General features: G+C 41.8%; 1 protein-coding gene across 6 annotated transcripts; it reads left to right on the forward strand.

The window, feature by feature from the left end:
• Positions 1–803: 803 nt before the first annotated feature.
• Positions 804–23,940, forward strand: LOC117266052 (protein NLRC3-like). 6 transcript variants are annotated; one of them, XR_013492145.1, is made up of 18 exons: positions 815–966; positions 1,279–1,431; positions 7,459–7,664; positions 9,443–11,354; positions 11,829–12,002; positions 12,520–12,693; positions 14,352–14,525; positions 14,798–14,971; positions 17,133–17,306; positions 17,822–17,862; positions 18,068–18,123; positions 18,298–18,344; positions 19,799–20,016; positions 20,181–20,446; positions 20,841–20,860; positions 21,611–21,727; positions 21,843–21,984; positions 22,560–22,696. XR_013492145.1 is itself a non-coding variant. In XM_078171310.1 (17 exons), the coding sequence occupies exons 2-17, from the start codon at positions 1,310–1,312 to the stop codon at positions 22,874–22,876; spliced, it is 4,314 nt and encodes a 1,437-aa protein (XP_078027436.1). In that variant the 5' UTR covers positions 821–966; positions 1,279–1,309; the 3' UTR covers positions 22,877–23,940. The 6 variants fall into 6 exon arrangements, 5 of the variants coding, with proteins under 5 accessions (XP_078027440.1, XP_078027439.1, XP_078027436.1 ...); XM_078171310.1 differs by lacking the exon at positions 20,841–20,860 and having other exon boundaries at positions 821–966; positions 22,560–23,940; XM_078171311.1 differs by lacking the exon at positions 20,841–20,860 and having other exon boundaries at positions 822–966; positions 9,491–11,354; positions 22,560–23,940.
• The last annotated feature ends 451 nt before the right edge of the window (positions 23,941–24,391 follow it).

Consider the following 24,391-nt stretch of genomic DNA (forward strand, 5'->3'; position numbering starts at 1 on the left):
ACAGGAGGACAGAGCTGTGGAGGTGACAGAGCTGTGGGCAGGAGGTCAGAGCTGTGGAGGAGACAGAGCTGTGGACAGGAGGACAGAGCTGTGGAGGTGACAGAACTGTGGACAGGAGGACAGAGCTGTGGAGGTGACAGAGCTGTGGGCAGGAGGACAGAGCTGTAGAGGTGACAGAGCTGTGGACAGGAGGACAGAGCTGTGGAGGTGACAGAGCTGTGGGCAGGAGGACAGAGCTGTAGAGGTGACAGAGCTGTGGACAGGAGGACAGAGCTGTGGAGGTGACAGAGCTGTGGAGGTGACAGAGCTGTGGGCAGGAGGACAGAGCTGTGGAGGTGACAGAGCTGTGGGCAGGGGGACAGAGCTGTGGACAGGAGGACAGAGCTGTGGGTAGAAGGAGAAAGCTGTAGTAGTGTGGACATGAATAACAGCTGGTGGGACCTCCCCCGCTGCGATATATGCATCATCATATTTTAAAAACAAAAGTAACTTCTCCTCTCTAAAAATACAAATATTAAATAAAAAAGTCAAGTCATCTGTCTCAAGTCAAATTCAAGTCTCAAGTCATGAAAACCGAGTCAAAGTCAAGTCGAGTCTTTCATCAGTGTCGAGTCCCCCACCTCTGTTGTTTCAGTCTCTGTATGAACATTACAGTTAAATGATTATTTCACCATCTTTGTCGTCCTTGTTTTCTAGCTGTCTGTCTGTTTCTATCTTCCTGTAAATTGTTCTCTGAACTGTGTGTAACTTTGAGAACATAGAAAAAAAGAGCTTTATTACTGTATGGGAACACACACACACACACACACACACACACACACACACACACACAAACATACACACTTGGCTAGTAAAGCTCATTTTGACATGAGGAGAGGCAGTGTAAATAGGAAGGACGTGAAAGTAGGAAGTCAGTCTATCCAACGTACACTCAACTGAGCAGAGGAGAAAACTGTTTGAGACAAGGTGAGTGTTGATAATAAATCTGCAAATTAAAATCACTCCAATTATTGATTAATCTGCTGATTTTTTTTCTCCAAATCAATTGCTTAGTCTTTTATACTGTTACAGATATGAAATCAGCAGGCAAGAGTCTTTTCCTGTTTTTGAGTCTTTTACTCCTCACGTGACACATCAGCAGCAGAGATCAGCCACCGTCTGAACTTTGACTTGTTTGTTAGATTTAATCTGGTCAAAGTTCAACATCTTTATAACTAGAAAATACTCATGGTTTGAATAATGTAAAATAAACTTTACATACTGTGTCTGTGTCTCCAGTGCTGCTGGTTTACCTCTCACACTTGAGAAGATGAGTGAATTGGATGAAGGGGAGGACAGGTTAGGGTCTCCAGTTTCCAGCTGTCCCTCTGAGGAACTTTACACAGACATGCCTGAAGACTTCAGTTATGAGCCTGGACCGTCAGCAACAAAGTAAGAAACTGTTTTTAAGGTTCACTGACCTGAGGACGATTCAGTTCACCACTTGATAAATGTTCTCTTTCCAAAGAAGAACAAGAATAAGAAAACACTGGTGATATCCCAGATATCAGTGGGTACTAACAAAATATGAAACACCTCTGATCGTACATTGTTTCCTGTATGAGGCCCATTGTCTCTATTTATGGTGTAAATTAACATCAGGATGTAATTAGAAGAGCCACATATTTACACTACTGTTGAAAAGTTTGTAATCTGCTGCCACAGTTTGATGTGCTCCAGGTGTGAGAGGATGTCTGAATGGTCTTTGATGCTTTTAGGCTGTAAAAGTCCTCTTTATAGATAAATGTTATTTAGTATAAATGCTTTGTTTTGTACATGGAGAACAAAGTGCTGTTCAACAGTTCAACCAGACTGACAACTGACAGAGACAAAGATCCCTCTGAGCAACAGCTGAACAAGAACAGAGGAAGTCAGCAGTTACTGATTGAAGAAATTGGAAGCTGAGTGTCAGCAGCTTCCTGTTTTACTGTCAAGTGCACAATTAAGTTTACTAGTCCATACCCATTGGTAGCTTTGTCACCTTCTACCTATGCCAGTCCTCAATGCCTATGTGCAGTTTCACATAGATTGACCACGTCAGTGAATAGAAAAACGTGGGACAGACAGAATGACTGACTGACAGAATGACACACTGACAGTTTCCGTGATTATGTACAGCATACCATACCATGACTTAGTCATACCAAACATTAGAAACAACACCAACATTGGTCCACAGGGGGAGCCACAGCGATCGGTCACATTTAGCCATTTTGAAGCATTTTTCTGTTGTTATAGCGCCACCCAGTTGCCAATTAGAGTTAAATTTCTCCAGTCACCTTGAGGCGTCCTGTTCTACATATCTACCAAGTTTAGTAAAAATCCATATGGCGGTTAGGCCTAGATAAGAAATGAGCTCTCTAGTGCCCCCATTTTGTTTGATGGGGTCAATAATGGAGGGGTCCCCTCAGATTATGTGTGGTCATATGCCTACAAAGTTGCGTGGTGATGGGTGAAACCCTTGAGATGTTATACACCTTTATGTGATGAGCCACGCCCTCCGCAATATTCATTGCCTTATAGAAGCTCAGTTTTAGTAAGTTTTCCAACTTTTGCCAAGAGGGAACTTTAGATATTGGTCCCTAGATTATGTTCACCCAGTTTCATGCAGATCGCTCAAACTTCCTAGGAAGAGATCCATTTGAAGTGTTTTTCAAAAAATTCAAAATGGCGGAAAATCTATATAAGCAGAAGTTATGGGTTGTTGAGGCAAATGTGTTCCTCATGAGGAGAGGCATCTCTGTGCAAAGTTTCATGTCTCTACGACATACGGGGCATGAGATATGCCCATTCAAAGTTTGACATTTCAATGGGTTGCTATAGCGCCCCCCTTTGGCCAATTGATGTAATATTGCTTCATTGGCATCCTCCCATGACCCTCTACCACTGTGCCAAATTTCACATGGATTGACCAAGTCAGTGAGGAGAAAATTGTGGAACAGACACACAGACAGAGTTTTCGTCATTATATAGTAAGATAATAAACTATAATTAACTTCAGCAAAGCTCTTCTTTAAACTTTGCAGTAGAAACAGACAGTTAATCACCTGTTGGCACTAATCTGCAGTTTGACTAGTACTTAAATGTATCACATAAATGTAGGGTAGGGGAAAGTGAAACATTTCTCAGATGTAATGGAGTAGAAGAGCAAAGTAGCACAACATGGAAATATTTAAGTAAAGTACAAGTACATCAAAAAAGTCCCTGAAACATGAGAAGTGTTTCCTCTTTGTTTAAACTTTTAGAATTTATTTTTGCTGTTAGATAAAAACAGCATTCTTCGTCAGCTAGTGTTGCAAACCAAACTCTGCCTAAAAATCTATCAGGTTTTATTTCTCCTCATTTACTTCTTATGAATATTATCCCTGCATCTAATTCAGTTGTTTTCTAATTCGGCTTGCTTTTACTACACTTAGCAGCACCCTGTTTCACTTAAAGGTAAAGTTTAAGCAGTAATATTTTCTGTTTGGGAAACTTGTCTTCAGTGGAATTGATCCATGCTGATTTAAAGAGTGGATTATAAAGATTAAAAAAATAAATTGTATTTTATAGTTGAGGTGTGTGTGCTTAGCTCTGAGAGAGGAAATATTAAATATTTTTGAAAGGAGTGTGGTGTGAAAGTAGAAACGCCGCACATTTGAAGAGCAAAAAAAGAATTTTACCTTTAAAGAACTGAACATAAACTTTGGTTAATGAGTAATTATGGAATTTTATAATGTGATTTTACATTATGGAGAACGGTGAAGTGAAGCTGTGGCGTAAAAAAAACATCAATAGATATAACTCAACGCCCTTGGCTGTCTTCAGGTTTGTTGTGAAGACTTCTATTTTGATTATTATTTTTTTAATTAAAGGTCCAGTGTGTCAGATTCAGGGGGATTTAGTGGTGTCTAAATGTACGTTATCTTCCACCACCACTGCAAACTGCAGATTCAGACTAACAATATATATAATGAACAAATAAATTATGATGGATAAACATGAGACTTGATTGCTAACTGCAAACAAAAGCAACATATTTACCAGCCTTTGCATTAAAGTGATGAACACATTAATGCATCAGCAGTTTTATTTGATCTGAAACGGACTGTTCTGCATGATGAGTACTTTTTGTTTTTCTTGCACTTTTACCTGAGTATAAGATCTGAGTGCTTCTTCCACCACTGCAACCCTGTGTCAAATTAGTCAATTAGCTTGATGCTAACACATAATGGGAATTACCATTGATGCGCTACTGAAAATTAGCATCGTGATAATATTATCCTTACAAATGATCCATTTTTATTTCAAACATTCAACATAAAAAGAAATATGTGCTCATACTTAAAGGCATGAATTCACCACACTCTCTGGAAACAAAATAATATGACTTCTGTTTTTGTGTCCAGTTGTTATTGTTGTTTAGGATACGAATGCTCGATAGGCTCTTTGTTTTAGCCTACTTAGTACAGTTATCTCGTGTGAGGGAATGTTGCCAACTGCTGATGTTGTGAGTAACTGCAACGAATGAAATTATGATACACAGGAGGGAAGTCACAAATGTCACATGACCCACAAACTCACAGGAAGCAAAATGTGCAAAACCAGTTTCACGTGTAAAAATGGATCCACAGATGCGTAAACATGACTGTATTTGCTGTGGTGAAACTCTTCATACTTGTAAAACCTGTCATATTTTTATTTGAAATTAAAGTACGTGTTTACAGAGTAAGTTCTGCACATTTGCAAATCACGCTGTATTTTTGTGGATATGACTTTACACAACACAAATGTAAAAAGACATGTTTGTGGATTGTGAAATATTTGTGGATCACGGTACATATTTGTAGATTGTCTTGTGTGGGTTACAAATAATAAAGCTGAGTAAAAACTTCCATAGGAAACGTCCATCATGGAGGAGAAGCTCCTGGACCAACTGGTGGTACTCCCCAAGATCCAGCCTCTTTTTTAGGGTCTCATGTACCCACACAGATCTCTGTTTATCTGCTGACAGCCTCTCACCCTCAACCAGAGCTACAGACAGTACCCTCTGCCTCAACATTTTAACTGACATTTTGAACTACACACTAGTTACTGTTAAAACAGGAGGGTTAGTGTAAGGACGTGATGTGGTGGTGGTGGTGGTGGTGGTGGTGGTGATCATCATTTAATTTTAAAAAAAAGGCAGCGTGGTGCGGCTTGTGTTTTGCAACCTATTAAATGCTTCCTGTGTGATCAAGGCCAAATTCAATATTTAGAGCCTACTGTCACCATTGTGGTTCAGCAGTGATCGAATGTCACTGATGCTTTTCTGGACCAGAAACAAATTCAACATCAAGTTCACACAGTATTCTCTCCTGTCATGAGACACTGTGGGGATGTTGACTAAATGGAAGCTTAGATCATTTCATTCTTCTGCTTTTGAAATATATTTAATACATTTGGTGTCTAAATTATACTGTTCTTATATAAGTTAAAATGGAGCTGTCAAAAAAACTCAGCAATGCATGCCCTTCCTGAGGCTTTTGAAAAGAAACTGTCTGTACGAACAGCTGCTGGCGACATTCTATCGTGCTTCTATTGAGAGTACCCTGCATTACAGTCTGGTGCGCCGGCTGTACAGCAGCAGACAAAAAGGCTCTGCAGAGGGTAATAAACACAGCACAAAAAAAACACTGGCTGTCCCCTTCCTTTCCTAGAAGAGGTTGCTAGCACCCGCTACCTCAGTAGAGCCTCGGCCATCATCAAAGACTGTACTCACCCAGGATACCATCTGTCCTCAGGATGATTCAAAACCAAGACAAACAGACTGAAACACAGCTTTTACCCCCACAGCAATAAGGTCTTAAGAATAAGAATGAATTCAAATACACAGGACGAACCTTTTTCTTTATGGGTATAATTACTACACTACACTTACCAGCCACTTTATGTGTAATGTTCACGATGAATCATCCTTACGTACTAAAGTTTGTTTTGGAGTTCCGCAAGGTTCTATGCTCGGACCATTCCTATTCACTCTATATATGCGTCCTTTAGGTAACATCATTAGAAATCACTCTGTAAATTTCCATTGTTATGCGGATGATACACAGTTGTATTTATTGATGAAGCCAGAAGAATCAATTAACTAAACTTCAAAAATGCCTTAAAGACATAAAAACTTGGATGAGCACCAATTTCCTGATGTTAAATTCAGACAAAACTGAAGTTATTGTTCTTGGCCCCAAACAACTCAGAGACTCTTTATCTGATGACATAGTTTCTCTGGATGGCATTGCTCTGGCCTCTAGCACTACCGTAAGAAACCTTGGAGTAACATTTGATCAAGATTTGTCTTTCTTTTTTTTTTTTTAAAGATATTTTTTTTCAGCCTTTAATGGATAGGACAGACAAGTGTGAAGGGGGGATTAGAGAGAGGGAGTGACGTGCAGCAAAGGGCCACAGGCTGGAGTCGAACCCGGGCCGCTGCGGCAACAGCCTTGTAAATGGGGCGCCTGCTCTACCACTGAGCCACCAACGCCCCAATATTTGTCTTTTGACAGGAGCCAGAGCCTTCAGCTATCAGGCTCCTCTCCTGTGGAATCATCTTCCTGTTACGGTCCGGGAGGCAGACACCGTCTCCACATTTAAGACTAGACTTAAGACTTTCCTCTTTGATAAAGCTTATAGTTAGGGCTGGCTCAGGCTTGCCTTGTACCAGCCCCTAGTTAGGCTGACTTAGGCCTAGTCTGCCGGAGGACCCCCCTATAATACACCTTCTCTCCTTCTCTCTCCCTCTCTCTCTCTCCTCAATTTCTGAAAAGTTGGTTCTTCCTCATTTGCTAACATTGACGTCCGACTGCATCTTGCTAACTTGGCTCTACTGCATGTCACTAACTCAGCTTCTTCTCTGGAGCCTTTGTGCTCCACTGTCAGGCAGGTTACCTCGTATTGCGGCTACGCCTGGATGGTGTGTGGTGGTTGTGCTGCTGCCGTGGTCCTGCCTGATGCCTCCTACTACTGCTGTTATTATTAGTCATACTTCTACTGTTATTATACACATATGATTATTATTGTCACATACATTTACTATCATAAATTCAAATATACTTACAAAGTACTGTTCCACAATTACCGTTATTATTATTATTATAATATTATTACTTAAATTAATGTTGTTGTAAGATTTTAAGAATGCATAACTGTGACAATTACTTTGCCATGTGAGGCATTTCAAACTGGTGCTATCTGGTGGCATTATAAACTGACGCCACCCCACGGAGTATCATACTGCAACAAAAGGTACCATTCTGCATCAGCTCTAATGCTAAAATCACTGACAAAACATGTGGTTTCTGATGAGTTGGGAATGAGAACAGGCTGGTAGGGAAAGTTGCTGAGCCTCAGGTTGGTCAACACTAATGTAATGTATAATAAATAATCTGTTCATCTCCACAGAGAGGAGTGGAAGAGGAGGGATGTTTCTGTGGAGGAGCAGCCATCATCCTGTGCTTTATGTCAGGACGTCCTGAAGGATCCACTCTCTACCAGCTGCGGACACTGGTTCTGCAGTCAGTGCATCACCTTGTACTGGGACCAGTCTGCTTCATCAGGAGACTCCTTCTGTCCCCTGTGTAGTGTCAGTCAGACCAGCACTGTACAACGTAAGTCTGTACATCTGCCTTCTGATTCATTTCATTTATTCCTTTTAGACCCCTCCCCGGGGTATAAGGGGTAATGAACTTGCACTTGTATAGCGCTTTTATAATCTCCCAACCATTTTTAGCACTTTTACACTACATGTTACGCTCACCCCTTCACACACTCATTAATGCAGTGGTGGCTGATGCTACCACACAAGGTACCACCGCTCATCAGTCAAACATTCATATGCACAGTTCAGTATCTTACCAAAAAAAAAAACCCTTCAGCATGCAGACTTGATCAAACCTCCGATCTTCCCATTAGTGGATGTGTGATTCAACCTCTTGAGCCATAGCCTGATGCCATCATGTCTAAAAAGAGGGTTCTTCACATGAATCAGTCATTTATTTGTCACATGGAATTATACAAGGCGCAACCAGTGAAATGTGACCCCATCAGCTCCTTTAACTGGTGCGCTGATTTAGTCCTTTTTTGTGTCCTCTCACATTGTTGGCTGCTGCTGTATAATTGCACGTTTCCGGATGGTTCTGGCAATCTATGGTTTGTGACTATGCAATGATTTAACTGTCCACACATCCCAACCTCAACAAAAGGGCAGCATGGTCGCTCCTCATGAACACATGCAGCCACCTCTGAACCGTCTCTAGCAGTGATCGGCAGCAGGAACAGGACAGCATGTTACATTCCCACCGTCACACCAGTCCTTATTCACCATAAAGCCACAACTCCTCTCATTCTCTCACCACAGTCCTCTAGTCTGTCAGATCTGCATATAGGAAAAGAGTCACCTGGTTGATATCCTGTTGGTAACTGATGCAGCATGGAGGTCATCCAATGTATTTTCCAACACCTGTACAATGGCCAGCAGGCTGCTTGCTCAGCTGGTGCCATCTTCTCCATCTTTCATTGATATTTAGTGATGTTTACATTTGAAAACATCAACCTGGCTAGCTAGTAGGTAGCCAGCTAGAAGGGCGCCATGTCATTGTTCTGACAGCCCATTGGTCTGATGTCCCGTTGTTCCGATATGTGATTATACTAGGCTATACTGTATTTGTGTACCATAGAGGATCAGCAAATGCAACAAAAGTAGGCTACTGGTCGAGATACAAGTGTCATAGAGAGGAGAGAATGAAACACCATAACCTCCTGTTATTAACTCTGGGGTCTGGGCTGTGTGGGGAGCTCTCCACGGTGCTGAATGGCTCCCGGCGGGCGTATTTCTACCATGATGGTGCGCCGCAACCAGCTCTGGGTCAGCTGGGAAAGGCTTGAGGCGAAGCAGGCTCACGGCTTATGTGTTTGCCACTTTCTTTTTCATTTTAACCCACACCATGATCTTTTCCTGACCCTAACCAAGTGGTTTTTGTGCCTAAACCTAACCAGACCTTAACCACAGGGCATCGTGACTTCGGAACAATGGGTTTAATACGGTCGGAACAATGGGCTGTCGGACCAATGGGCAGACCCCGCTAGAAGTCGGCAGACAGAGTTTACTTGTGATTTGATTTCTTCATCCCAGTGAGTGACTCATAGGCACACATCACCACCGTCCCAAGCCAACCTCAAAAAGCACCATCAACACTTGCAAAATAGACAAAAGAGCATAAATTTAGCACAAATTTAGTGGAGCTGACAGAGAAGTGACTGGAAATGTCCACACCTATGTCTTGATTTATTTGTCGTCGTGTACATCACAGACTTTAAGACTTTTATGAAAATCCTAATATTTAAAACCCTTTCTATTTTTTGTTTATTGATTTATTTTCTTCACCAGATTTTGAAAACCATCTTCTTCAGTCTCACACTTTTCCTTCTCTCTCAGCAGACAGTGGTCTGCAGAAGGTTTTAGATGAACATAAGATCAGTCTGAGGAGGAGATGTGACCGTGTGACTGAGGGAACTGATGAAACAGGAAGTGAAACCCTCCTCAACAGGATCTACACTGAGCTCTACATCACAGAGGGACAGAGTGAAGAGGTTAATACCCAACATGAGGTGAAGCAGCTTGAGACAGCCCACAGGATAAAGACCCTCCATGAAACTCCAATCAAGTGTCACGACATCTTTAAAGCCTTACCTGACCAACAGGGACACATCAGAGTTGTTTTGACGAACGGCGTCTCTGGCGTTGGAAAAACCTTCTCAGTGCAGAAGTTCACTCTGGACTGGGCCGAGGGTTTGGAAAACCAAGATGTCAGTCTGGTGATTCCGTTTTCATTCAGGGAGCTGAACTTGATCAAAGATGAGAAGTTCAGTCTTCTCACTCTGCTCCGTGTTTTCCATCCAACATTACAGAAGGTCACAGCAGAGGAGCTCGCTGTCTGTAAAGTTCTGTTCATCTTTGACGGCCTGGATGAAAGCAGACTGTCTCTGGATTTCCACAACAATGAGGTTGTGACTGATGTCACACAGAAGTCATCAGTCAACGTGCTGCTGACAAACCTCATCAAGGGGAAGCTGCTTCCCTCGGCTCTCGTCTGGATAACTTCCCGACCTGCAGCAGCCAATCAGATCCCTCCTGCATGTGTTGACAGGGTAACAGAAGTACGAGGCTTCACTGATGCCCAGAAGGAGGAGTACTTCAGGAAGAGAGTCAGTGATGAAGAGCAGTCCAGCGGAATCATCTCACACATCAAGACATCCAGGAGCCTCCACATCATGTGTCTAATCCCAGTCTTCTGCTGGATCACTGCTACAGTTCTGGATCACATGTTGACTACAGAGCAGAGAGGAGAGCTGCCCAAGACCCTGACTGAGTTGTACTCACACTTCCTGCTGGTTCAGACAAAGAGGAAGAGGAAGAAGTATGATGAGGAACATGAGACCAGTCCACAGGAGCTGACGGAGGCTGACAGGGATGTTCTTCTGAAGCTGGGGAGGCTGGCGTTTGAACAGCTGGTGAAAGGAAACATCATGTTCTACCAAGAAGACCTGGAGCGCTGTGGTCTTAATGTCACAGAGGCCTCGGTGCACTCAGGACTTTGTACAGAGATCTTCAAAAGAGAGCGTGTGATCTTCCAGAAAACAGTCTACTGCTTTGTTCATCTGAGCGTTCAGGAGTTTCTGGCCGCAGTCTACCTGTTCCACTGTTTCACCAACAGGAAGACCGAGGTACTCAAGGACTTCCTGGGGAAAGACTGGAATAATTACCGATCCCTGGGTGACTTCTTGCGGGGTGCCATGGACAAGGACAACAGTGATGGCAGTGATCCTGATTACCCATCCCTGGATGACTTCCTGAAAACTGCCATGAAAAAATCCCTCCAAAGTAAGAACGGGCACCTGGACCTGTTTGTCCGCTTTCTCCATGGCCTCGCTCTCGAATCAAACCAGAGACTCTTAGGAGGCCTGCTGGGTCAGACAGACAACAGTCCAGAAATCATCCAGAGAGCCATCAACAACCTGAAGAAGATGAACGTGTATGAGATCTCTCCTGATAGAGGCATCAACATCTTCCACTGTATGATGGAGATGAACGACGACTCGGTACATCAGGAGATCCAAGAGTTCCTGATGTCAGGGAACAGATCAGAGAAAGAACTCTCTGTGGTCCACTGCTCAGCCCTGGCCTACATGTTACAGATGTCAGAGGAGGTTCTGGATGAATTTGACCTGAGTACGTACAACACATCAGACCAGGGACGTCTGAAACTGATTCCAGCTGTGAGGAACTGCAGAAAGGCAGTGTAAGTCCAGATGTGATTACATTTATAAATCACAGTATAATAGTAGTTGTAGTAGTAGACCTTACGTAGTGCCCTGTAGCGACTTAAATTCAACCAGAGCAAGCCGGGTTCTGATCATAGACTACCCTCTTGCTCCGAGTCCCCACCAGATCAGCACACTTAAGTCCCGTTTCCACCAAACACTTTCGGTATGGTACCTTTGGAACCAAAAGTAATCCTTCAGACATGGTACCTAGACCCTCGGTCTGTTCAGACAGTCCTCTTAAATGTGGGCAGGGTTGTTATCACTCACTGCTCCGTCCAGCACTCGCTGTATTTCCTCATCAGCGGTGACACTGCCACTAAGCCACCAACGCCCCATCAGATTAAATATTATGGTGAACGATATGATATGGCACACCCCTAATGTCCAATTTTTGTCATAAATAAACATAAAGTGCTCTCACATGTTTTGTAATAAATGTGTCGTTGCAGACTTACTGGCTGTAGACTCTCAGAGCCTCACTGTGAAGTTGTGGCCTCAGCTTTGAAGTCCAACCCCTCCCATCTGAGAGAGCTGAACCTGAGTGAGAACAAGCTGCAGGATTCAGAAGTGAAGCTGCTGTCTGCTGGACTAGAGAGTCCAAACTGTAAACTTGAGGCGCTGAGGTCAGTTCACCGACTGGGGCGTATTTTTATTTTTATTTTTTGGTATATATTGAATTCAAATCCTTGACCAAGGTTTCGCATTCATACATTTTTGGAATTTGCCTGAGCACAAAGAAATTTCAACCCTTTCAGAAACGTTCTGTCTTTCCAAACAAACCATTGATAGAGTAACAAAAAGTACAGAAATGAAATTTTAACAGGGCAGCTCAGCTTCCACACACTCAGATCGTGGACCATCAGACAGTGAACATGATGTCAATGTGAGGCTGTGTGTGAAGGATATGAATAAGGTTGTTGAAGATCTGATGATGAATTATAAATGGATTTTTATCTACATCATTGCCGGCATTATAATAAACAAAAACACAAAAACAGACTAACAAGGTCACTCCACTAATTTCAGGGAACAGCTCATTGACCAGAACACAGTTATGTTGAGCTACACATTTAAAACACGAGCAAATCTAATTGTTTCTGATAATTTAGTTTTTATCTTTATCCTTCATTCTTTATTCAGATTGTGGAGCTGCCATTTGTCAGGAAACAACTTTGCTTCTCTGGTCTCAGCCCTGAAGTCCAACCCCTCCCATCTGAGAGAGCTGGAACTGAGTGACAACCACCTGCAGGGTGCAGGAGTGAAGCTGCTGTGTGATTTTCTGGAGAGTCCACACTGCAGACTGAAGACTCTGGGGTCAGTTCAAAGACTTTCTCGTTCAATTAACAATAGAACGTAATTTATGTACAAACATAACTTACAGTAGCTACATCCATACATTTATAAATGACCTTTTGTCCATTTTTTCATTGTTCTTGTACCAAATTTAGTCTGAAGTCTCAAAAGATACCTGTGGAAGAACTGTGGAAAAGAAACTGTTGGTTGTTTAAGTAAATGTATGCATATAACTTTTGGTCACACCTGAATCCAGAAGATCAGGAGCCTGGGTCAGAAACCAGGTTTAAGAAACTCTGACTTTAACCCGGAATTCTGAGTTTAATGATCCTGAGATTGAAAACTTGCAAATTGCAATCAGACTATCAGACTTTTTTTTCACAGATTATCTGTCTTATTTAGTGCTGTGTAGATAGTGACAGTTTGGGGAATGGAAATATGTCATTGACAAGGGAAACAGGACAACCCTGACTTCCACGTCAGCCTCAGGCCCTCAGGAAAGCTGCTTAGCCTTGCAGCAAATTTTTCCCAGTGGCCATCTGCAGTATTGCAGCAAAAAAAAAAAAATCATGTGGCCCAGCATTTTCTTTATAGGCCACCAGTGTAAAAGACCAACCTGGTCTCACTCCAATGTCATTGAAATCCCGCGCTTGGTCAGTGACTTTGGGCGTCAGACACTGATGAAAATAGCGGTCCTTGTCAGCGTGATACACGACCAGTTGGCGTTAGAGTTTAAGGCACCTGGCGGCATCAGAGGGAAACGCAGCGGAACAAAATGGGAGGGGTGGTGGATGGGTCCAACGATCACCAACTTTCACCTTGGAGACTGGTGTTCCCTTCCTGTAAGATTGTAAAGCTAAACCCTGTTCTTTTTTCCTAAACCTGTTCTTTTTTCCTGTTGTTAAAGAAAAAAAAAGTCAGTTCATGGTGTTATACCGATTTATTTTGAAAGAGATTGTATGCAAACTGTACATTTCGGAACAACACAAGTGTATTTTGAAAAATGAAACAGCCAGAACTTGACACGGCGTACCAGAACATCACCAACCAACACACCCAGGGTACCTTGCACGTCGTATCTTGATGTGGAAAGTCCATGACCGAACATCGATACGCCATATACTAGGATCTGACCTAGTCTTGTTAACTTTGTGTTTGACTCTGTAAGAGTTACAGTTATGGCTGAAAATGACAACAGAAACAAGTTTGCTGATTTTACATTTCTCCACAATTCAGAACATTTGCCAGTTTTCTACCAGTAAGTGACTGTTGTTGTTAGCGCGATGTCAAGGTGATTCGGTCTGTTCTCTGTCTGGAACAGAAAACTCAGAGTTTCCCTCATCTCAGGGTTAACAAACTCAAGTTTCTTAACCCAGTTTTCACTCAACCTACTTTCTAAGACAGAAAAGATGATCTGACCTAATATTTGTTTCAAATTGATAAAGTTTGCTGAAGTAGAAATATTTCCTTGGTTTCCATTAATTTCAATGTGTTTTCACAATAATAACATTGAGGTCTGATGATGATTATCCACAGTAACAAAATGACAAAGTCACTACTTGTTTTAGGGAAAAGCTCACTGATAAGGACACAGTTTTGTTGAGCTACACATTTAACACGTTAAAGATCTGATGGGATTATGAATGATGTTTTACCTACATGCTTTAATCTTTATTTAGTTTGAGATCCTGCAGTTTGTCGGAGATCGGCTTTGTTTCCGTGGCCTCAGCTCTGAAGTCCAACCCCTCCCATCTGAGAGAGCTGGACCTGAGTGACAACTACCTGAAGCATTCAGGAGTGAAGCTACTGTGTGATTTTCTGAAGAGTCCACACTGTAAACTGGAGAGTCTGGGGTCAGGTCATTGCTACTACTGTAGATCTTGTTTAATTAACAAATAAACCTCATTTATATACAAACACAACTTACATGTATAGAGTTGTACTAAGGCAAAAATCTGCTTGGCATTAAATTTGATTCTGAGATCCTGTGAATGACAAAGTGACTCTGCTCATTTTAGGGCAAAGCTCATTGATTATGGAATAGTGATTTTGAGCTACATATCTTAAAACCTGTCTGATAGGATGATAAATTATTTTTAATTTAAATCATTGATTCTTTATTCAGACTGAGTTCATGCAGTTTATCAGCGAACAGCTGTGTTTCTCTGGCCTCAGCCCTGAAGTCCAACCCCTCCCATCTGAGAGAGCTGGACCTGAGTGACAACAACCTGACGCATTCAGGAGTGAAACTGCTGTGTGATTTTCTGAAGAGTCCACACTGTAGACTGGAGCGTCTGGGGTCAGTTCATCATTCTTTACGTCTGTCCTTGTGACGACATACAAAACATTATTAGTTATATGATTAATGTCATGTGACAAACAAATAAACAAACAAATTCTTCTTCTTATTATTATTATTTAGGAAAGTTACTGTTAATTTGCACACTGTGTTAATGAAAACAGCCAACATCTACTTTTCTTTTCTTTCTTTTATCACAAGTACATTCCACATTAGCACTGAAAAGCTCATTGACCACCCTTTGATTCTGGTATCATTTAGTTTTAAATAAATTCAAGTCAACATTATTTGTGTTACACAGTGGCATGCAAAAATTTGGCCACCCCTGGTCAAAATGTGTTTACTGGGAGTAGTTAAATAAGTAAAGAATGAACTGATTTCCAAAAGGCATGAAGTTAAAGAAGACACCTTTATTCAATATTTTAAGCAAGAGAACTTCAAGAGTATTTCAGTTCTTGTTTGGAGGATTTTCACCCATTCTTCCTGCAAAAGGCTTCTAGCTCTGAGAGATTCTTGGACCGTCTTCATGCTCTGCTCTCTTAGGTCTATCCACAGATGTTTAATGATGTTTAGGTCGGGGGACTGTGAGGGTCATGGCAAAACCTTCAGCTTGCTCCTCTTGAGGTCGTCCATTGTGGATTTGGAGGTGTGTTTAGGGTCACTGTCCTGTTGTAGAAGCCATCATCTCTTCATCTTCAGCTTTTTACAGATGCTGTGATGTTTGCTTCCAGAATTTGCTGGAATTTAACTGAATCCATTCTTCCCTCCACCTGTGAAATGTTCCCCGTGCCACTGGCTGCAACACAAGCCCAAAGCATCATCCATCCACCCCCGGGTTTAACAGTTTGTCCGCCAAAGATACCTTTGCTCATTGTGTCCAAAAACAGGACTTGTTTCCAAAAAGCATCAGGCTTGTTCAGATGTTCCTTTGCAAACTTCTGTCGCTGCATTTTGTGGTGAGGACACAGCCTTTCCTAACAATGACTGTGAACAAGCCAGAGCCCTAACAAGCACATTAAGGTCTGAGACCCTGGGAAAAGTTGTCTGAGATTCTCAAATGTCTTGGGGTGCCCAAACTTTTGCACAGTGCTCCTTTTGTTTTTTCACTCTAAACTTGTTCAGAACAAAAACAATACACTGATCTTGCTTATAATGTTGAAAGTCATGTTTCATCTTTAGCTTCATGCTTTTTGGAGATCAGTTCATCTTCTACTTAATTCACCATTCAAAGTAGACAAAATTTTGACCAGAGTTGCCCAAACTTTTGCATACCACTGTATGTGGTGAAAACAACTTGGGTCATTTTTTTCCCCAGTATTAAATAACTGAGACATTCAAAATTCTTTGTCTTTCAAAACAAAAGTAGTTAGAGACCTTGGTCAAATAAAGTTGAATACTTGTGATCCAAATATAGTTTTTATGGCTCGGCACCAGTGATAGCTGTGGCTGGAGGCAACATGTTTTTGGGTTGTTCGTCCATCCAGTCATCCCAGTCTTGTAAACATGATATCCCAAGAACGCCTTGAGTGCATTTCTTCAAATTTGGCACAAACGTCTACTTTGAATCAAGTATAAACTGATTAGAATTTTGTGTTTGAGGTTTAAAGTTCAAGGTCACTGTGACCTCACAAAACATACTTGGCCATAACTCAGGAATTCATACACTGATTATAACAAAATTTCACACAAATGTTTAAAAGGATAAAATGATGATCTGATGACGTATATATATCTTAAAGGTTAGAGGTCAACTTTAGGGTTACGTCATAATATTCTGCAAAAACACTTTACTGGGCATTACTCAACATCACATCTCCGGAACAGAAGGGCATTTGGTCAGATAATGAACTGTGACACCAATCTTAGGTGTCCACCTTGAAACTGTGCTGATTGTGTAGATCTTTGTGCTGTTGGGGGGAAGATGTATGTGAAGCATCCATGTTTTTGTAGATATGGATGAAAACTGTAACTGCAGCTTGTCTGGTGCATTGAGTCATACAACCTCAAGGCACTAATTCTAGGTTTATTTTGAACATAATGTAAAATGAATGATTTACATTGAACTATAACCATTGCATGCTACAGGCAGTTTTAACACATGATTTGGTTCATGTTATGCTCAGGGCATACTGACACGTGATGTCATTTATTCTCCATTCAGACTGTGGCGCTGCCATTTGTCAGAGATCGGCTTTGTTTCTTTGGCCTCAGCTCTGGAGTCCAACCCCTTCTGTCTGAGAGAGCTGGACCTGAGTAACAACTACTTACTGGGACAAGGAGTGGAGCTACTCTCTTCTCATGTGGAGAATCCAGACTGTAGACTGGAGACTCTGAGGTCAGTAAGGACTATTGTAATAAACACAGGGATGTTTATGCTTTACTCACACTGGGGTATCCCTCCAGTTCTACCATCTAGGGGTATCCTAGCCTAGCACAACAAATAAGTGATTTTCTCCTTATCTTTCATCTCATGTTTCTTTTCTTTGTTCCACAAACAATAAACAATAAATAAAAATAAAATGCAAGCTGACAATGCAAAGCCAAGAAACATTTACAGACAGTTGCAACTTTTTAACAGAAATGTGGGATTTGACAGTTAGTAAAAAAAATTAGGTTTTTTTTTTTTTGTTTTCCTGTGATATTTTTCATATTAAGACCAATGACTAGTTATTTCCTTTAATGCAGGCTCAGAACATGAATGTCTGCAGTCAGTTGTAGTTTTTGTGGTGACGATGTGATGAGATGCAAAGCATAAGATCAGTTGACTCATGTCAGGACTCTACAGCTCACAGAACAAACATTTATTCTAAATTTAATCTATAACTGTTGGGATTGTGTTTGTCCCTACAGGATCAGTGGCAAGGTGTTCAGAGCTAAGAAGCACAAAATATGTGAGTACTGAATAATGACCCTGAGTCATCAAGCTATTAAAATCTGATCTTAGAATGAACATGTCCTCTCCATACAGCAAAATATTCCTCTTTTCCAGTTTTTTGTCAGAGTTTTTGGAAAATATTCAAGAATTTGGGCTGCTAAAGTTTCTCACCCACAGTCAAGTTTGCATTATTGTTCTCGTTCACTTCTTCTCCCCATCAGACGACTCTGATGTCAAACCTGACGTGAAAACAAACCTTGCCGAGGATGACAAAAAGGTTAGCGAGGAGCAGTTGTTCAGTGTGAAGTACATTTGTTGAGGTTTCAACACCAGATAATACATAATTATTTTGTATACAAGCAAACAGGGGTCGGAGAATTGTGGCTTGTGTTCACTGAACTTTAACTGAACTTTGATTTCCATGATATCTTTGTGCCTTTCTTTTTTCCAGGCTCCATCATCTTTCTCACCCGAACACACAACTGAATCTACATACAGGTAATCCCTTTAAGGCCTTGTCTATAAGTACACAGATATTTAAAAAAAAAAAAAAAAGGATATTTTATAAACGTTTTTGTTTTCTGTCTTTTGGTGGGTTTGTCAGAGTTGTACCCAATCAGCAGCAGCATGTCTATAAACCGGATTGTGGTAGATCTTTGCCTACAGTACATACAATTTTTGTTTTTATTTCACATTTGCTTTGGCCAAGAAAATGTGTTTTCCATGTTGATAACACTTCTTTTAATTGAACTGAACCAATCCCTGCTCTATTGAAAGGCAGCATGCCTGCGTCAATCACACCTTACACTACAATCAGTTGCCCTGCACTGCAGATGAAAACCTGTCAGTGAAAACAGATGATGTGACTAAAGCCCCGTTTCCGTCAAGCAGTTCAGTTCAGTTTGGTATGCATTTTTTCTGTTTCCACTGTGAAAAGTTGTGGATGGTCCCAACAGAAGCGTTCCTTAGCGTCCCCATGTTTGGTCCCCCCTCTGTTGGGGTACCTAGCACACAGATCTGGTACTAAAAGGTGGAGCTGTGAACACTGCAGTCTGATTGGTCAGTAGAGGACGGTCACTCTGCTCAGGGCTGAGTTGTGTCTGGTTTTGAGGCTCATGTAACCACTGTTCATACTGTGGAGAGTTTTATTACTAAACTGTAACTATAAAATGAAAGGATGTTTTGCTGCCTCTCACAGCAGCTGGAGTCTGAGAAAAAATAACTTCATTCACTGGGCCGACTGCCGGTGACTTTTAAGGTGGAACGTTTACTTGTAATGTTACTCAATGCATGAGTTGACAATGGAAATCCATCAGCACACCTTAAATTTCAATATGACAACTTTGACCGTTCCATCAGTTTTTCTTGTCTCTCTTGGATGACAGACACTTTTAGTAATGAGTGGATCTTCAAGTGTTTAAAAATATATATTAAGTTCTACTGGATTACGTGAACTGCATATATTCTAATTCTAATCTACTCAGAGACAAAAAAAAGTGTAGTGAGGCGTCGTTCCTGTGGGCTCCAGCAACACTAAACCCCTGAGCTTGCCTTCACCTTTCACCTTTGTTCTAAAGGTACCACACCGAAAGTATTTGGTGGAAACGGGACTTAAGTGTGCTGATCTGGCAGGGACTCAGAGCAAGAGAGTAGTCCAGGATCAGAACCCGGCGCTCTGTCTTGCTCTGGTTGAATTTAAGTTGCTACAGGGCACTGCGTAGGGTCTATCTTTACCAGGCTGCTGCTGCAAAATGGAAAAGTGACAACAATCCCGCCCACATTTAAGAGTACCATTTGCGGTGGAAACGCTAAACGGATCTAGGGTCTAGGTACCATGTCTGAAAGGTTACTCTTAGTTCCAAAGGTACCATACCAAAAGTGTTTGGTGGAAAAGCAGCCTTACAGGCTAATAAATGCTTGTCGTATTTATTCAACTCTTTTGTGTCCCACAGGTTCAGGTGTCCTGGTCCAGGTGTGTTCCAGTGTGATTTGACAGGACTGGTGTTTGTTATGGCTCAGGAGGCGGAGCTGCTGTACAGGACTGTCCAATGGGATGAGAGCCTCCTCCAGCCAGCTGGCAAGACGGCTGCAGGGCCGCTGTTTGAAATCAAGTGTTCTGAGGCTGCTGCCGTCTGTCAGCTCCACCTCCCGCACTGTGAAACAAAGGATGGTAAAGACATGGCTGTATACATAGATAGACAGATGATAAATAGGATAGAGGTGAACCCGCACATCCTTTGGAGGCTCCAGAGTTAATAACAAAAGATTGATTTCAACTTGGAACTCAAGTGGAAATTAATTAGGTTGGCCTTAACCTGTTCTTTGCTTTCACAGCGTTGCTCACTGATGGCCTGTTGTCTGTTGTCCACGTCACTGACGATGGAATGAGCATCTTGGAGCCACTGGAGATTACAGACACTCATGTGGTTGTGAAGGTCCCAAACCTCTCTGCCTTCGGTCTGGTCTGGGATTACATCACAAGGTTTCTGAACATCTCACTGCCAATAAATGGCCAAGTTCTGCTGTTCCTCCGACCTCCGTACTTAGGGCATCGAGTACTGGATGTATTTCTGCTGCAGGACAACATCCCTCTACAGGAGGTAAAGCTATTTGTCATATGTGCTCACCATCAGCCCAAACTTGAGCTCCTTTTATTGAACCTTTTTATGCTGATTTAAAAATCTAAATCAATCCGAACTGTAAATCTTCAGTTTATGCTTTCATTTTTAGTTTTTTTTTTTCTGTATTTCCGTCTGCCACTGTCATTCTTGATACTTCTTACTATTTATTCAATGTTTTCTTTTAAATTACTTACAGTATATCTTCGTAATTATGCTTTTAATTGACTGTAATTCTCACCTGTGTAAAGCATATCAGTCAGCATTTGTTATTTTTCCATCCATGCATCCATCCATCATCCATCCATCATCCATCCATCCATCCATCCATCCATCCATCCATCCAGGGGTATTCTTCCCAATCACCCCCCTCCAGGTTTATCTAACATTGCCCACGTGAGTACCTCAGTAGAACTATAGAGTCCCAAGATGGTATCTCTCCCAGTCACTCACTCCACTCAGAGACTTCAAGATGGCCAGGTACTCTGAACTGAAGTCTGGTGCACCACACAACAGCCAAAATCCCACACAGGTGCACCCAGCCGGGAACTTTTGAGTTTCCCCACACCTGTCCAGCCCCTCTCCAGGAGTTCAGGTCCAGTACCAGTGCTTTGTGTGAAGGTGAAACTAACCATAATTAGTTGGTACCGCTTCACCTCCCGCACCAGCTCCAGTTCCTTACCTGCCAGAGAGATGAGTTTCATATCCATAGAGTCAGTCTAAGATGCCAGGGGTCACTACGCCAAGGCTCCTGCCTTTGCCTACCATCCAACGTGCCTATTCTCTCGAGTGGTGGGCCCACAGGGCAGCGACTCCATGTAGACCAGACACACACTGGTGAGCTGCTCCCCTTCCAGGTCTGGCTCCAGGAGGGGGCCCCAGTGCTCCTTTTTTGCCGATTCATATGGGGTCTTTAAAGCACTCTTAGTCTGACACCTCCCCTGGGACCACTTTGCTTTGGGAGACCCTACCAGGAGCCTCTGTCCTGACCTCACAGCTCCCACAGGATCACAGCGACACACAAACCCCTCCACCATGATGAGGTGGCATTTCTTGGATAGAGTGTTCTTAAATGCTCTCTGTAAAAAGAATTGTCCTGACTATCTGAGCATGAACTAAACTTATAATAATGTCCTTTTACTGAAGGTTATGGACCAACAAGGAGGTGCTGAGCATATCAAGATCTCCTCCAACTGTCATCTCAGCTTTGGTCAAAGTTACAGTGTCCACTGTGAACCTGAGGGCTTCACAATACAGCCTGAGGTAAGTCAGGTCTCTTGTGCACTCCCAATGCTTTGAAACAGAATGATCATGAATACAGTATTTGGGCCGCATTTTTAAAACAGAACGAAAATGACGCGTTGCTTCTGGTTTTCAGCATGAAGCGTTTCAGTCAAGGCATGGACCAAATTTTCATCCAACATTTGAAGTTTTCCTGACGACAAACACAGACAGAGTGACTTTGATGGTGCAGGACCATGAGCGGAAAGAGGTCTGGAGACGTCACGTTTTACTGACAGGTAGACTTCACTGTTCTGCAGCAGCCCTTCAACTGATGTCAGAGGTTACACCCCAGCGATAGACCAGATTAGAAAAGATATGTGTAAGTTTCATGCACATTCAGGGACCTCCATATTTGCTTCATCTCATATTATTCTTTATTTAGCCAGTTGACATTGGGCAAGAGGTGGGGTACACCCTGGACAGGTCACCAGACTATCACAGGGCTGACACATAGAGACAGACAACCATTCACACTCACATTCACACCTACGGACAATTTAGAGTCACCAATTAACCTGCATGTCTTTGGACTGTGGGAGGAAGCTGGAGCACCTGGAGGAAACCCACGCTGACACAGGGAGAACATGCAAACTCTGCACAGGAGGGCTTGAATGTTGGGGACAACAAATATAAATTTCTCCTTTTTTTCTCACAGGATAAAACAAAAAGTGATTTACAGAGCAGATATGTTGCTGAAGGAAACTAAAACGACATTTAATTCCCGTTTAACTTTACAATTTTGTCATTTTTGAGAGATCTCTGTTTAAAAGTGATTGTTGGTTGATAAAAAAATGATCTGGATATCTTTCAGCTCCAAGAGGGGAAGTTCCACAGACAGGTGTCCTAGCAGAGGACAGTGTCCCAGCTGACGAGAAACTGTTCTCAGTTCGGACGCAGTTTCTGAACAGAGTGTCTGAACCTGTTCTGAACCAGCTTCTGGATAAACTTCTTCAGTACCGCGTGATCAATGATGCTGAAGTTCAGTCAGCCAGAATAAAAACCAGAGCAGACAAAGCACGAGATGTGATCGACACAGCAATAAGAAAGGGAGCTGAAGCCTGCTCAGTTCTGATCGCTGCTCTCCGTGAGGTGGATCCATGCCTCTCCAGAGTGCTGAACTTCAGCTGAGGCAAAAGGAATAAACTGTGGAGAGTGATGATGAGGAATCTCTATGTCAGCTGTCTGTTCTACAGTCTGACATGACTTATTTTAATACTTAATGGCTGATGAGATGACTGAGTGTATGGGTGTTGCCGACGCCAGGTTTGGTGCAACTGATGTCTATTGTGGGGTGCCTCAGGGGTCAGTGCTAGGTCCGGTTCTCTTTTCAATTTAAATGCTCCCTCTTGAGCATGTTATACACATATATAATATCAGTTTCCATTTGTATGCAGATGATACTCAGATCTATTCAAGCTGCTTGCTCTCTGGCATCAGTAAAAAAAAAAAAAAAAAAAAAAGCCTCTCGCACCTCCAGCTCATCCAAAACTCTGCTGCCAGAATCTTGACTTGGACTAGAAAACATGACCACATCACACTGATCCTGGCTTCCCTACACTGGTTACTGTTGTTTTTAGAATTTATTTTAAGACTTTATTGATTACTTACAAAGTCCTGAGAGGCCTTGCTCCAAGTTATATAACAGATCTTTTATTGCCCTATGTTCCCTCTCGCACCCTGAGATCCTCAGATGAATCTTTTCTTTTTGTTCCAAGGTCTAGATTAATTCACAAAGGTGACAGATTCTCTGCAGTCAGAGCTCAAGGAAGGACCTGCCTGAGGAGATCAAAGCTGCAAACTCAGTCTCATCTTTTAAATCACTTATGATAACCTACTTGTTTAAAATTGGCTTTTGGAGATTTAAACTGCTTTATTATTGTGTGTTTTACTGTGTTACATATATTCTGTTTTTATAGCATTTATCTTGTTTTACAGCTTTGTCTTTTATTGGGTTTTGTAAAGCACTTTGTAACTGTGTTTTGGTCTGTTGTCTCTTCCTTCTGTTGAAAAGTTACCCCGCTATATTTTTCCATGAGAACAACATCTGAGGCTGTTGGTCCATAAAAGTCATGAGATGCAGCCTTGCTCTGGTCTGTTTAACAGTGTAACACAAACCATTGTTTGCCCACCATGCTTTAGGTTTTTTATTGTTTCTCAGCGGAGAGCAATTTAAAAAATGTTGTAACAGTGAATCATGTGTCTGTGTCTTTATTATCTCAGGCTTAATATTCTCTGTATGAATACAAATATATTGATAGTGTATTTTTCAAGCAGTATGCGAGCATTTAGAAGCATAAGTATAAAAGGGAAATACTATACTAATACTATAAACAATTAAATATAAATATAATAATGATAATGATAATGAATAAACATGAATAATATAAATTCATGTGTGAGTGATAATGTGTACAGTACCCTCCCACCCTCCACCCCCAAAAACAGGGCTCCCCCAAAAGCCAATCATTTTTCGTGAGTTAGACGAACTGAAATTAAAAGTGTGGTCAAAGAACCCTTTAAAGCCAATGAAAGAGAGAACCGAGCAGGTTATGATCTTAAATGTTTGATGAAAGGAAAAACCTCAGTTAAGTATTTTCTGATTCTTCCTCGAGGACCACTATGAAAACAATTACCTTTGTGTTT

The sequence above is a fragment of the Epinephelus lanceolatus genome, chromosome 10 (genome assembly GCF_041903045.1).
Source record: "Epinephelus lanceolatus isolate andai-2023 chromosome 10, ASM4190304v1, whole genome shotgun sequence".
Lineage (NCBI taxonomy): Eukaryota > Metazoa > Chordata > Actinopteri > Perciformes > Serranidae > Epinephelus > Epinephelus lanceolatus.